Source organism: Giraffa tippelskirchi, chromosome 2 (genome assembly GCF_054371585.1).
Source record: "Giraffa tippelskirchi isolate mGirTip1 chromosome 2, T2T-mGirTip1v1.2.pri, whole genome shotgun sequence".
Lineage (NCBI taxonomy): Eukaryota > Metazoa > Chordata > Mammalia > Artiodactyla > Giraffidae > Giraffa > Giraffa tippelskirchi.
Genome location: NC_137276.1, coordinates 129,971,928 through 129,986,024, shown reverse-complemented (window position 1 = coordinate 129,986,024; position 14,097 = coordinate 129,971,928). Strand labels below are relative to the sequence as shown.

Genomic DNA, 14,097 nt, shown 5'->3' with positions numbered 1-14,097 from the left:
ATAGCATGCTTGGGCTGGCCCAAGAGTTTAGGAGTGTGACCTGTTAGTAAAAATTGCTACCCCTCAAAAATCGTGACTACTGTGTACGAGGTCCTGGGCTGGTCACTCTTCACAGACATCTTATTTAGTTCTCAAATATATGCCATGAGACAGAAAAATGGTCCTGGGGGCTGGAGGGGGCTTGCAGGGCAGGGAAGCAGGAATAGAATCAGGAGTCTTAGGCCCCAAACCAGAAGGAAGGTGAATTGAAGGGATGGCCCCAGACTGCGCTTCCCAGGGACCTGGAGCAGAAGGTGGGCCTCACCTGGGGCTGGTCCAGGCAGAATTACATCCCTGCAGAGGTCCTAGGGGCTTCCTAGGTGGCGCTAGCGGTAAAGAACCCACCTGCCAATGCAGGAGACATAAGAGACACAGGTTCGATCCCTGGGTCAGGAAGATTTCCCTAGAGGAGGGCATAGCAACCCACTCCTCTATTCTTGCCTGGAGAATTCCATGGACTGAGGAGCCTGGTGGGCTACAGTCCATGGTGTCTCAAAGAGCTGGACACGACTTAGCACGCACGCACACACATACATGCAGGAGTCCCAGACTGCTAGAGGGAACTGGCAGAATAAAGACGTGGTAGGGGCTGCTCAGTTCTTTAAAGCTGGCCAAAGCATTTGTTCATTCACACATTCATCATTCATGGAGCATCTATAGGGATGGGTGTGGGGGGTATCAGGGTGGTGGGACATGGTCTCAGTCCTCCAGGGCTCATGCACCAACAGCTCAACAAGCAGCCACTGCTTGACAGAGGGGTAAACAGATGGATCAGAGAGAGGCACGGCTCATCTGACTTTGTGGGGCAGAGGGACACAGTCAGCAGAAGTGACTTTGGGCTGGCTTCTCATGGATACCTTGGGGTCTGGAGGTAGGGTCTGGGGAAGGGAGATCGAGGCAGTGGGATGGCGTATCTGAGGACTTGGAGGAAGGAGTGGTAATCACGCTGGTATACAGCTTGGGGAACGAGGAAGTGATTGCAGTGGGTTGGTTTTAGTCCATGGTTCTCAGCCCTGGCTGTACATTCCAGTTATCTGGGGACCTTTACCAAAAATGCTACCCCAGATTAGTTAATCATTCCCCCTAAGGAAGGGCAGAATCCCAGTCATGGGTATGTGTGTGGAAAGCTCCCTAGGTGGTGTCAGTGTGCAGCCAAGGTTGAGAACTACTGCTCTGTGCTTCAAGCCCCGGAGGACCAAGGCCATGTCTTATCACTTTTGATTTCCCAGCCCCTGTTTCAGTGCCTCACCTTCCACTTAGGCATCATCTCATGTAGGAACCTGCCTCCTACTTCCCTTCTTCCCACACATCCTATCCATCACCAGCTCCTGGGTATTAAACTGCTGAAACAACAAGAAGCATGTTTGCAAGTGAAACAACATAGTTAAGTATGCAAGTTCAAGCTGGACTACCCAAGTTGATATCTTAGCTTCAGACTCCCTGGGTAGAGAATAGGGGTAGTGGGGTTGGTGGTGGTGGTGGTCTTACATAAGGAAATTAACTGACCTCAGGCTACCTCATTGGGCAGTTGTGAGGGCTAATGTGTTAACATATATAAAGCTCTTACATAAATATATGTAAATATATATATGCAAAATGAGTACATAAACGTAATTAATGAATACATGTAAATGAGTAAGTATGTATACTGTATAGTGCCTGGCACATAGTAATACCCCAGAAAAGCTGCTCTTAGCTGCTATATTATTGTTCTCATCTTTATTCTCAAATCTTTTCTTTCCTCCATATAGCTATTGCCCGTCCTTGGCTTTGGTTGTTAGTGTGTGTGTATCGAGGGAAGATCTGAGAATCATATTAATAGCTTTCCATATACTTACTCAGGGGATCCCAAGCAGGGTGAAGCAGGGGGAGTAGTTGAAGAGGGTGGGTGAGAGAGAGAGGTGCCTTGGTGCTTGTCCGGTCTGTCAGGGCAGGTCAGGGTGCCCTTGGAGGTGGGGGCTGGAATCTGCTTTAGGGGTAGGTGATAGGTCCTTGCGGGGCTCTCAAGGTAGAAAGAAGGCTGGGTGTGTGTGGGAAGTGGGGCCTGGGTATTAGTAGTTGGGTGGGCTTCCCTGGTGGCTCTGATGGTAAAGAATCCGCCTGCAGTGCAGGAGACCGGGGTTTGATCCCTGGGTGGGAAGATCCCCTCGAGGAGGGCATGGCAACCCACTCCAGTATTCTTGCCTGGAGAATTACATGGACAGAGGAGCCTGGCGGGCTACAGTCCATGGGGTGGCAAACAGTTGGACACAACTGAGCACTAATCACACACAGTAGGGCAGATGGAAGACATGCAGAGGTAGGTAGAGAACCAGGATAGATGGGAGAGCTGTGCAGACAGGAAGGGCTGGTAGATGCCTTTACCTGTGGGAACTATGGATCTGTTCCATGGGTCTGGGGTTAGTGGGCCTTTGGGGACATCGGGGAAAGAATTCCAAGCTAACTATGGGAACAGAAGCCTGATTGCAGTGGACAGAGGGGCTGAGTTGGGGGTGAGGAAAGGGAGGGAACATTCTTGGGGTCACTCTTTCCAGAAGTAGTTGAATCATATAGACTCTTTGTCCTGTGCTTCAGGGAAATGGCATTTTGCATTAGAGAATTCTGCACTGTTGTATCATTGAACTTGTGCATGGAACCTTCTAGATGCACAAGTGCAGAGGCAAGATGGGAGCAATAGGGGCAGGTCAGGCTGGGCGAGACTTGGATGACACCCAAGTAAAGTGGTTATTGCAGCCAAAGTATGATTTGGGCTCAAATTTAAGTAATTAAAGTATATTTCATCCAGCTCCAAAGAAGGATAAGCCTTCTTTTATGTAAACCAAACCAGTTTGGGACTCAGTGAGAATGGAGTAAAAGGAGGAAATCAGTTGAGTTTGGGTCTGTTTTATTATATGTATAATTTTAAAAAATAGTTCCTACTTTTTTATTCATTGTGTGCTTCTGTGTATCCTTTTTTTTTTTTTTTTTTTTTTAAGATGAGGACAGCAGTTCTGAGAGTGGTTCTGAAGCTGAATCTGGTGAGTTATCTATGTATGTTTTTCTTTAATAACAGAATTCTAGTTAAAAATGGACACTTTTATTTTTATTTTAATGTAAAGCCCATATCACTGATAGCTTGAGGACATAGTAATTACAAGTGTCCTTTTTGTGAAGTGCTGAAAAGTACTTAATGGTAAATAATTTCTAGCTGGCAAGTAAAGTTGCAAAACAGGATGAGCTGAGGAAGAAAGACAGGAAATGGTTGCTATTGGTGAGAGGCAAACGCTTTACCTATTCTTCCATTAGCCTGTGTTTTTTTTTCTTAGTTGCCATATGAATTTCATCTGACATATGATTTCAACCTTTTTTTTTTTCATAGATAATGAGGAGGCAAAACCAGAAAAAACAAGTGAGTATATCCTTCCTTCCTCTGACTTTCTTTTTGTTGCTGAAAGGAAGAAAGAAGGATAGGCCTTGAGATTTTTAAGTTGCAAGTTGCTTGTTCCTGATCTTTTTCTGTGTCAGATTGGGCTCAACACTGGGAAATGAATAAGCATTTTGAAAATTTGAGCTCAGTACACTTGGAATACAAGGGCTGTGTTCCTGGTCTGCACTGATGCCGAGACTCTGCATGTGTGGCTTTGCTCTGCGGTTCCCAGAGGAGAAGAGATTGAGGGGCTGACCAAAATCTACAGCCACAGCCTCTGCTTCCTCCCGTGGTGGGCGCTGCTCACAGTTAATCGCAAAGTAGACTGTTCACTGCTGGAAATGTGGTACCATTTGTGGTTTAAAGTTTCTGGCTTGCTGTTCTGGCTTATGAACAACTTGAGTCATGAAACCACTGTAAAGACATAGATTCTAAATATAAAATTTGCTTTTGGTCTAAAGTTTTGTGAAAAGCTTAAGTTGCATGACTAAGCTTTTATTTTAACTGATTTTATTATACTGTAGGATTCCCCCCCCCCCCAGCTCTTAGATATAATCTGCTTATGAACACAAATACTATAACAAGGCAGTCAGGGGGTTTCTTTATAATATTTTAAAATAAATGAAGTCTTTTCACTCAGAAGTCCTTCTGTATTTAATCTAATTCTTTCTGCAGTTTCCCAGTGGGGAACCCATGAAGGTAGTTGTAAGCTCTTTGCAGTCATGTTGTGTATAGATAAGAACCTGTAGTTATTTCTGTATCACACTCGTGGAGTAGATGTCACCATCTGATACCCATAAGGAATAATGTATACCAGCCTTGCTACTTCCAATCCTCCTTATACATAATAAGGATTATTTCATCCAATTAAATGCAGTCAGAAGTCCAGCCTCCATGGATTGGACTAGAATAGAAATGAAGTCAGAAGGCTATGTCTTGGGATCTGTTCTTTGTTGTCCCTGGTTAATAACTGAGTAAATGGCCATAGAGACATGGGATCCAGTGGCAAGGCCCCCAGGGTCCTGGCAGCTAGGCTTGGCCCAGGGCCTCGTCAGGGTGGCAACCAGGTGGAAGGCATTTGGAGTCCATGAGGCTCAAGATAGGCTCGGATTTGAATGGGAGGCTGGAGTCAGTGCTGTCAGACAGGGCACATGTAGGTCAGGGAGCCACTGGACCTGGCCCTTGGCCATATGAGACACCTGGATGTCTAGGGCTATCCACAGGGCCCTGCCTTTCCCAAAGTTATTCTCTTTGTTAAAACACCTTTTATCCTCCACGTTGGGGAAGGGGTCAAAAAGATACCCCCCATTCACCTCCATTCTCAGGTCAGATAGGAGGACCAAATAGGCCACCCTGGGATGCTTGCTTCTCTGTGGGTGGGCCAACTGGCCGTGCAGGCCCACCCATCATCCTTCTGATTGGATATACCTTCTACTCTGAGCTCTGAAGTCACCTGAATCTCATGGATTAAAGAGAAGCCGAGGGTTATGTGTTGGAGAGAAGTGCATCCGTTTCTCTGCTTTGGCTGGAAGACCTGGTGGAAGACTGTGTGCTGGGTGACTACGCTTCTCTAACAACTTTAGTTTTCTCAGCTCCCCAGGCAAATAGCAAGACACAAAAACATGGGATGTGGATGAAATGCAGTGTAGAGGATAGTCATTACATATTTAGAATTTTATGATGCTTTTCAGGATAGCGACTGTGGAATAGGATTAAAAGATTTTCTGGTGCAGGACTTGGATCAGTGTTTCAGAGCTTTCAGATCTATGGTATTCTGAGTCCAGGATTCTAAATACGTCTCTATTTTCTATTTCATTTTAATGCTGTTTTTTAAAGCTGGTTCTGTCTTGCAACCCCTGGTCCCTGTGTAATGTCCTGAGAGCAGGCAGCTTGTGTAGCCAGGACTAGAGCCAGGGTCCTGGGGGGAGGGGTTGCCGAGAGGGGGTCCACTCCTTCTGGGCATTGGTGGCAGCCTGGACCTTCCACATGTGCTCAAGATGCCTGTCTTACTAATGGGACTCATCCTCCCAAAGGTTGTTCATATCTTTCAAATATAAAACCAAGCATTCAACACATTATGTCATCTCCCAAGTGAAAAGTTATTGTCTGCTTCAGAATTATTAATGTTTTTGAGTTTCACACATCACCATAGCAAAATAACAGTTAGCACTCACTGACTGCTTGCTGAGTGCCAGGCGCAATCCCTATCTATAATTTAATTTTCTGTCTTTCTGGGGGGTGGTATTATGTTAATTCTCATTTAACAGATGAGGAAAATAATAGACAAAGATTTCGTATGTAACTAAAGAGCCTAAACTCCTGCAACTAGTAGCCGGTGTATATAATAGGAAAATTCACCACTGTTTCCTTTCATAGTGTATTTTTGTATTCTGGGATTCTAGTCATTCAGAAAATGAACACTTACCAGGCCCTGGGATTACCGTCCTTGTGAAACTTACATTCTAGTGGGGAGAGAGACAGGAAGCAGAAACACTGAGCTTATCGTGTGCGAGGTGGTGAGCAGTGCCCTGATGAAAATGAAAGGGGGAAGAGATGTGTCAGGCAGGCCCTGCTTTGGGAGAGGGGTGGGATGTCAGGAAAGCCTCTCTGATAAGGTGACATTTGAGCAGAGATGGCAGGGATGTGACTGGGTGAGCAATGTGAATATTCAGCCTGGGAGACAGTGAGTGCAAAGGGCCTGAGGCGGGAGCATGCTTTGGTGTAGAGAGTGGTTCAGAGTGACTGGAGGGCAGTAAATGCAGGGAGGCTGACCAGAGACGAGTAGTGGGGAGCCAATGGAAAGAGTCTACGTGCTAAATCAGGGACTCTTACAAGACAATTCCAGCTTAAACAAGCCTAAAATCAGATACCAGTTCCTCTCTTACTGCTCCGCTAATCTCTAACTTTACTAACCTGAAGGGCTGATGCCAGACAGGCTCTGTCTTGGGGATAACAACTCCAGCCGAGTTCTCGACTTCTGGCCACTTGAGGGACTCTTCATGGGGGCCTGTAGCTGTCCAGCTGAGACCCTGGTCTAGCTGAGGGGTGACTGGTGAAGAGCTCGTTCATGACCACCTGTGCCCTGAGCTCTTTTTGTCTCCACAGATGGGGAACTAGGAGAGTCTTCCACCGAGGAAGCGTCTGCTCAGGGTAAGAGTGAGGCGGTGCCCTTGCCCTCTTGTCTTCTCTGACGTATCCTGTTCACCCTCTGCCTGTGGTGTGAGACGAGGAGGATGAGAGAGCTGTTGCTTCAGTGTCAAAAGATCAGCTAAAGACTTAATGTGCCAAAGTGGGGTGCATGGAAACTTCCACATTCAAGCTTATTTTCCTGCTTTATACCAGGGGTCCCCAACCCCTGGGCCACTGTCTGGTACCATTTAGGAATCGGGCCACACAGCTGGAGGTGAGCGGTGAGCTAGCGAGCAGAGCTTCATCTGTATTTACAGCCACTCCCCATCGCTTGCATTACTGCCTGAGTGCCACCTCCTGTCAGATCAGCGGTGGGACAAGATTCTCATGGGAATACAGACCCTACTGTGAACTGCCCATGGATATAGGTTGCCCACTCCTTATGAGACTTTAATGCCTGATGATCTGATTATGCCATGTGATGTGTTGTATAATTATTTCATTATATATCACAGTGTCATAAAAATAGAAATGAAGTGCACAATAAATGTAATGCACTTGAATAATCCCAAAACACACCCTGCCCCCACCGTCCCTCAGTCCATGGAAAAATTGTCGCATGGAAAAATTGTCTTCTGTGAAACCAGTCCCTGGTGCTAAAAAGTTTGGAAACTGCTGCCTTATACCTACAGCGAGACTCACAAATAGAATGTGTCATGTATTACGAATCCCCTCAAAGAGATATTTAATATACGTTTGAGGTTCCTGTTGGGCTTGCCCGGTGGCTCAATGGTAAAGAGTCCGCCTGCAATGCAGGAAACACAGGAGACACAGGTTCAATCCCTGGGTCGGGACAATCTTCTGGAGCAGGAAGTAGCAACCCACTCCAGTGTTCTTGCCTGGAGAATCCCATGGACAGCGAATCTGGCAGGCCTCAGTCTGTAGGGTCGCAAAGAGTCGGACAGGATGGAAGTGATTTAGCACAAAGTTCTTATTGGTTGTGAAGCTGGGTGTGGGGGGTGGGGGTTAACTGATTTACCCTGTGACTGACTATGCCAATACATGTGTGACAATATCTTTTACAGTTGAAGAATGGGAGGGTAAAGAATTGCCCACACAACATTTTAATTCAGGTATGAACTTACATTCTCCAAAATAGTCTCATTATTGCTGAGGGGGCCTATATCTTTGAATTTTGTGATATGGTCATATCATATATATTTGTCAAAAAAATTTTGTCTGAAAATGCCAGTCACAGTCCTGTAAGTAAAATTTTTTCTCTATCATTTAGAGTCTAATAAAATCCAATCTCACTGTGAACACTGTAATGCTGAAAATGTAAGTATGCTTTTAATTATAAAGGATGATTCTTTTTAATTTGCTGTATTTAAGAAAATGACGTTTACTTATATGTTATATCTGTGCTTTTTCTCCAGAAACACAATGAACTGGTGACCCCCAGGCTTCTTTCTCGAGGACAGTTTTTGTGAGTCATTGGGCATACAGGAGACATGATACCATTAGTAATTTATCTGTCTATGTAACAATACCCCCAAGCTGGGGAAACACAAAAGAGCATAACTTAACTTCACACATTTTATGTACTTTCTTGGATTGTTTTCTTTTTATATGTATATATATAATTTTATTTATTTGTTTTGGCTGTGCCGAGTCTTTGTTGCTATAGAGGCTTTTCTCTAGTTGCAAGGAGTGGGGGCTACTCTCCTGTGGCACTCGGTCTTGGTTGCTCCGAGGTAGGTGGGATCTTCCTGGATCAGAAATCAAAGCCGTGTATCCTGCATTGGCAGGAGAATTCTTTACCTCCGAGCCACCAGGGAAGGCCTTAGATTGTTTCCTTTGATTGTGATGCTGCTTCAAAATGTTATGGAGTTCCCTCAGTGCTTTTGAGTGAAATTAAACAACAAAAAAAATGAGTTAAAAAATTGTTTTTAATCCTCTCTTAAACAAACATCAGGACTTGACAGGTATTCTTATCTGTCCATTGCAGGCTGAAGGTGGATGGAGAGGGAACTTACCAGTGCACGGAGACTGGTCTGATATTTGAGGTTAATAGGAAAGTTGATATCAAGTATTGCGTCTTGTCCTGGAGCAAATACTCAAAGCTGGTTGTGAAGCCCTGGGCCGTCGGTGGACCCTTGTTTGATGTTAAATGTGACCCGATCTGTCTTACCTCCATTCAGTTTCCACATTCCCTCTGCTTGGGTCGTGAGTACTTGTTTGCTAAAAGTTTAATTGGCATGTGCATGTGTGGACGTGGAGAGTATGTGTGCAACGCATACAATGCCCAGAACACTAATTCACCTTCATGTGTTAACAGACCAAGATGCCAACATGACGTTCAAAGTCTTACATGTTAAAAGTACTGGGGCCTCATTAGAATATACTGTGGACCATTCTGCAACCCACGTCAAATGGCGTGTGAGCTCTCTTTCTCCTGTGGGACCTGTTGTTCAAAGTGAAGAGACGGTATTCCACCATGGGGCGGTGATTCTGTACAAAGCCATCGACCATAACCCGTCCTTGTCTTTTCGAGTGTATGTAGCAACCAATAATGAATCCTTCATCAAGGTAAAGTCAATGAAAGTGAATACTAAATGTTGAATACTTTGTCTTCAGACTTTATACAATGTCTGGGTGATGTCTGTTGATTTAAGATCTGGGTGTCTCTGTTGATTTAATTGTCTCTCCATGGTGGGTCTGATGTCATGCTCACTCACAGAAGTTATCAGATCAGTGCCGGGTCCTCAGATCTGTGGAGCATGGGTGTTTATACATGTGAACAGCGTCGGGAGGAGAGCAGATAGGAAAATAGCTCTCTAGAGGTGGGTGTGGCACAATCAAGCAGGCCTGGCCTTGGAGAGGGTTGCCTGGAGAACAGCCAAGGCCATCTATTCTCTACAGCCTTGTTGCTGAACATGTGATTTGGGGACCAGGGAACCAGTAGCGGCTGGTTGCCATCAGCAGGGTGCTCCTTAAAATGCCAAATCTCAGCACCGCCCAGATCTGCAGACTCAGAGCCTGCCCTGCTCAGTATTCCCAGCTGACTGGGGCATTACAGTTGGCGAGGCACCTGCGCTGATACACTGGGGGCCTGTTTCGTGTCTTTGGGTCAAAGGTAGGGAGACTGGAGATTCCTCCTTGGTTTAAAGCTCTGCCAGTAAGACACACCTCATAGGGTAACTCATTCCAGAGTAATTTTTTGGATAAAAGTTGATATTTGGTTCATGGGTTCAACATTCTGGGTTTTGTAGCAGCAGATATTCATGAAGCACCCAATATGTTTAAGGTAGAATGACCTGAGGGGGAAGGGTTTGGATATTCATAATGGAACCTGTTTTCCAGAATGCAGAATAAATCTATGTTGTTTAGCCCATTTTCTGAACTATATCATTGAGAACAGAGGATTGAATCTCCTTTTATACCCTGACCCACTGTCAATACAGTTATAATGACTTATAGGTGGGTGGAGCACTAACAAAAGATAAAGCAATGACTCAAAATTATCCTTTCAGATTCAAAATCAGGGTTTGACAGATGTGAAAAAAAAAAAAGGCATTCAGCTCAGTTCAGTTCAGTCACTCAGTCATGTCTGACTGTTTGCGACACCATGAACTGCAGCACGCCAGGTCTCCCTGTCCATCACCAACTCCCGGAGTCTACCCAAACCCATGTCCATTGAGTTGGTGACGCCATCCAACCATCTCATCCTTCGTCGTCTCCTTCTCCTCCTGCCCTCAATCTTTCCCAGCATCAGGGTCTTTTCCAATGAGTCAGTTCTTCTCATCAGGTGGCCAAAGTATTGGAGTTTCAGCTTCAACATCAGTCCTTCCAATGAACACCCAGGACTGATCTCCTTTAGGATGGACTGGTTGGATCTCCTTGCAGTCCAAGGGACTCTCAAGAGTCTTCTCCAACACCACAGTTCAAAAGGATCAGTTCTTCGGTGCTCAGCCTTCTTTATAGTCCAACTCTCACATCGATACATGACTACTGGAAAAACCATAGCCTTGACTAGACAGACCTTTGTTGACAAAGTAATGTCTCTGCTTTTTAATATGCTGTCTAGGTTGGTCATAACTTTCCTTCCAAGGAGTAAGCGTCTTTTAATTTCATGGCTGCAATCACCGTCTGCAGTGATTTTAGAGCCCCCAAAAAAGTCAGCCACTGTTTCCACTGTTTCCCCATCTATTTGCCATGAAGTGATGGGACTGGATGCCATGATCTTAGTTTTCTGAATGTTGAGCTTTAAGCCAACTTTTTTTAACCCACTCCTCTTTCACTTTCATCAAGAGGCTCTTTAGTTCTTCTTCACTTTCTGCCACAAGGATGGTGTCATCTACATATCTGAGGTTATTGATATTTCTCCCGGCAATCTTGATTCCTACTTGTGCTTCCTCCAGCCCAGCGTTTCTCATGATGTACTCTGCATATAAGTTAAATAAGCAGGGTGACTGGAGAAGGAAATGGCAACCCACTCCTGTACTCTTGCCTGGAAAATCCCATGGACGGAGGAGCCTGGTAGGCTGCAGTCCATGGGGTCGCTAGGAGTCGTACACGGCTGAGTGACTTCACTTTCACTTTTCACTTTCATGCATTGGAGAAGGAAATGGCAACCCACTCCAGTATTCTTGCCTGGAGAATCCCAGGGATGGGGGAGCCTGGTGGGCTGCCGTCTATGGGGTCACACAGAGTCGGACACGACTGAAGTGACTTAGCAGCAGCAGCAGCAGGGTAACAATATACAGCCTTGACGTACTCCTTTTCCTATTTGGAACCAGTCTGTTGTTCCATGTCCAGTTTTAACTCTTGCTTCCTGACCTGCATACAGGTTTTTCAAGAGGCAGGTCATGTGATCTAGTATTCCCATCTCCTTCAGAATTTTCCACAGTTTATTGTGATCCACAGAGCTATGATAAAGTATACTACTTTGTGAATTATAATTTGAGTTACAGAATTTATATCAAGCTACCCACTCCCAGTGGTTTTAGGTTGTAGTATTTGCATGCTTTAAAAATGTTATGCGGATTATAACTAGCAATATGTATTAACGTGTAAAAACTTTAAGTAATAGATTTTTTTGTTTCCTCCTAAGAAAGTAAAATATGCTTCCTGTAGTCTCACTAAAGATAATACTTTCACTATTTCTTCAAAGTGGTATAAAAATAACTGCACCTAAAGTATAATTCCTGGAGGAGAAAATGGCAACCCACTCCAGTATTCTTGCTTAGAAAATCCCATGGACAGAGGAGCCTGGTGGACTATAGCCCATGGGGTCACAAAGAGTTGGATATGACTGAGCGACTGAACACACATACATATAAAGTAGAATTAGCATAGATTTGGAAAAAGCACTATTATTTAATGAACCTTATATTTTAAAAGTAAATTCAGTTAACTGAAAGAGCATTATCCAGACTTCCTGGGAAGCTGGGGTCAGGAGCTGATTACATCAGCAGATGTGGAGAAGGCTGCCATCAGGACAGTGGAGAGTATGGCATGAGGAAGGCAGGATATCCTTCCTGGCTGGTGTTTTATTTTTATACCTTCTCCGGTTGATTTTTTTTTTTTTTCCTGTGTAGGAAAAGATTTCCTTGAACTCTGTCTCAAGAAACCTAAATTTCATATTCAGCCATACAGCTACTTTACCAAGAGAGCTTAGGCCAGAGATTACATTCACCTCCTGGGGGGCATTGGAACAATACATGTAAAGTCGGTGTCCCTTTAGGGCCATGTCAGAAAGAGAGTTGTGATAGCAAGGAGGAGAACATATCAAGTGTGGGGCAGAGACAAACTTTGAGTCAGCTGGAATCACTTCCAATAAAAGAGGTACTTTCTGTTCACATGATGGGCATGGAATTAGTACCCATGTGTAATGCAGGTGCTCATGTAATGTTCTCAGACCCTTCAGAAGCAAATTGGTGGTGCCACACAGGGTATAAGTATCACTTTTGGCTATAGTGCTTTTGTGAAAAGATGTTTGGCTATGTGAGAGATGCGTAGAACAAAGATGCCTCAACTTCTGGGCCTTTTTCCCCTTGTGATCACTGTGGGACATCCTTCCTGGCCGTCATTTCTGTAGGAGGACATGAAAATAATACAGCTGGCTCATGCACTGCTCGGCTCTTGACTTCGGCTCTCACAGTTGTTGCTGATGGATTTCAAAACCCAAACCTATTTCCACCTTTAGGATATTTCCAAGTCTGTAAAGCACTCCTGTAAGAAATTCATGAAAATCGACAAGCCTCCGGTTTGCCAGAAGTTGCTGCAGAATGGGAAGAAGTACAGGCTGATCAGTGAGCCAGAAGCTGAGATCACCCCAGAGGTAGACACTATAAAAAATCAACTTGGAGTAGCAGTGGGGGGAGTGTGTAGATTTCTTAGATACAGCATTTTGAAGATATTTAAAAATAATGCATTTTGTTCTCCTTTTGTATTTCCCAGTGTCTAAGAAAGCAGTTGTTTTGTTAAACTTGCAGTTTATTCCAAAGATGCTGTTGAATTTCAGGGTTCATCTGCAGTCATCAAAAAAAGAGATTCTTTATTTTTATTTCCCTTTGAAAAGGTTTTCAGTTTTCTTGCATTTTAAATTAAGTTATTAAAATAATTTTAGCTTCAAAGGAATACAAAACTTCAGTTTAAGTCATGCAAAGCATTAAAGGTTAATGGAAAAGAGTTGCTAACAAAGGATATTGGGCTTTTCCTACTGGAAGGCATTTGAAAAGTAGTTATGGGAATAAATTGTTCGATTTGAAACATTCACTGTACACACCACGACACTTGTAAGTGATTTTAGCTTCTCGGAAATGACTTAGTTATTTTTAAAGCTTATTTTCATTATGTGCCCTGGGTGTATGCCATAGCTTATCTAGTCTGGACATCTGCGTGGAAATTCCTTTTGTCTACCTCCTTTGTCTGTTTTACAGTTTATGAAAAAGTTGAAAACATGTTTTGATTCCATTAAATTAAAAGTGGAAGGCAAGAGAGCTAATTGCAATGGTCCATTTTGCATTGTTTTATTATACTGGTATTATCAGGGCCTTGTGCCCTGCAGAAGCAGTCAGGTTGATCAGGACAGTCTTCCTTCCTTTTCACTTTCAAAGCTTCTCTGCACATTCTTTGAACCATTTGAGCCATACAGTAACACGGCTGGGGAAACCAATGTGCGAAGCAGGTGGGCGCTCTGCCCAGGCCACACATGCAAGCAGAGCTCACCCACGGCCCTGACTGCCTTGGCTCTTGAAGCTACCATCTCCCCACTGGGATCTGAGAGGTTGATTTTCGTCCCTTCCAAACCGATCAGGCCCCAGCAGATCAAGAGAATCACGAGAATCAAACTGCAGCCTTGTCTGAGCAGTGGAACTAAGTGAGAAGGGTGTGCTTTGGGTGGCCTGTGCAGCATAATGGATTTCCCTGGGGAGCTTTAAGAAAAAAAGTTCGGTGGCCTCCCACCTCCAGAGATGCTGACTTAATTGGTCTGGGAATGGCCCAGACATTGGACTTGT

At 44.5% G+C, this 14,097-nt stretch overlaps 1 protein-coding gene across 1 annotated transcript in view; it reads left to right on the top strand.

Moving 5' to 3' along the window:
* Positions 1-14,097, top strand: part of LOC145539589 (uncharacterized) — a 40,799-nt gene that overhangs the window by 17,120 nt on the left and 9,582 nt on the right. Inside the window, exons 5-13 of the mRNA XM_081573647.1 lie at positions 3,015-3,056; positions 3,398-3,427; positions 6,551-6,595; positions 7,660-7,707; positions 7,866-7,912; positions 8,011-8,060; positions 8,583-8,800; positions 8,913-9,163; positions 12,783-12,917. Of these exons, the coding sequence (XP_081429773.1) occupies positions 3,015-3,056; positions 3,398-3,427; positions 6,551-6,595; positions 7,660-7,707; positions 7,866-7,912; positions 8,011-8,060; positions 8,583-8,800; positions 8,913-9,163; positions 12,783-12,917 (866 nt within the window). The remainder of the gene's footprint in view (positions 1-3,014; positions 3,057-3,397; positions 3,428-6,550; positions 6,596-7,659; positions 7,708-7,865; positions 7,913-8,010; positions 8,061-8,582; positions 8,801-8,912; positions 9,164-12,782; positions 12,918-14,097) is intronic.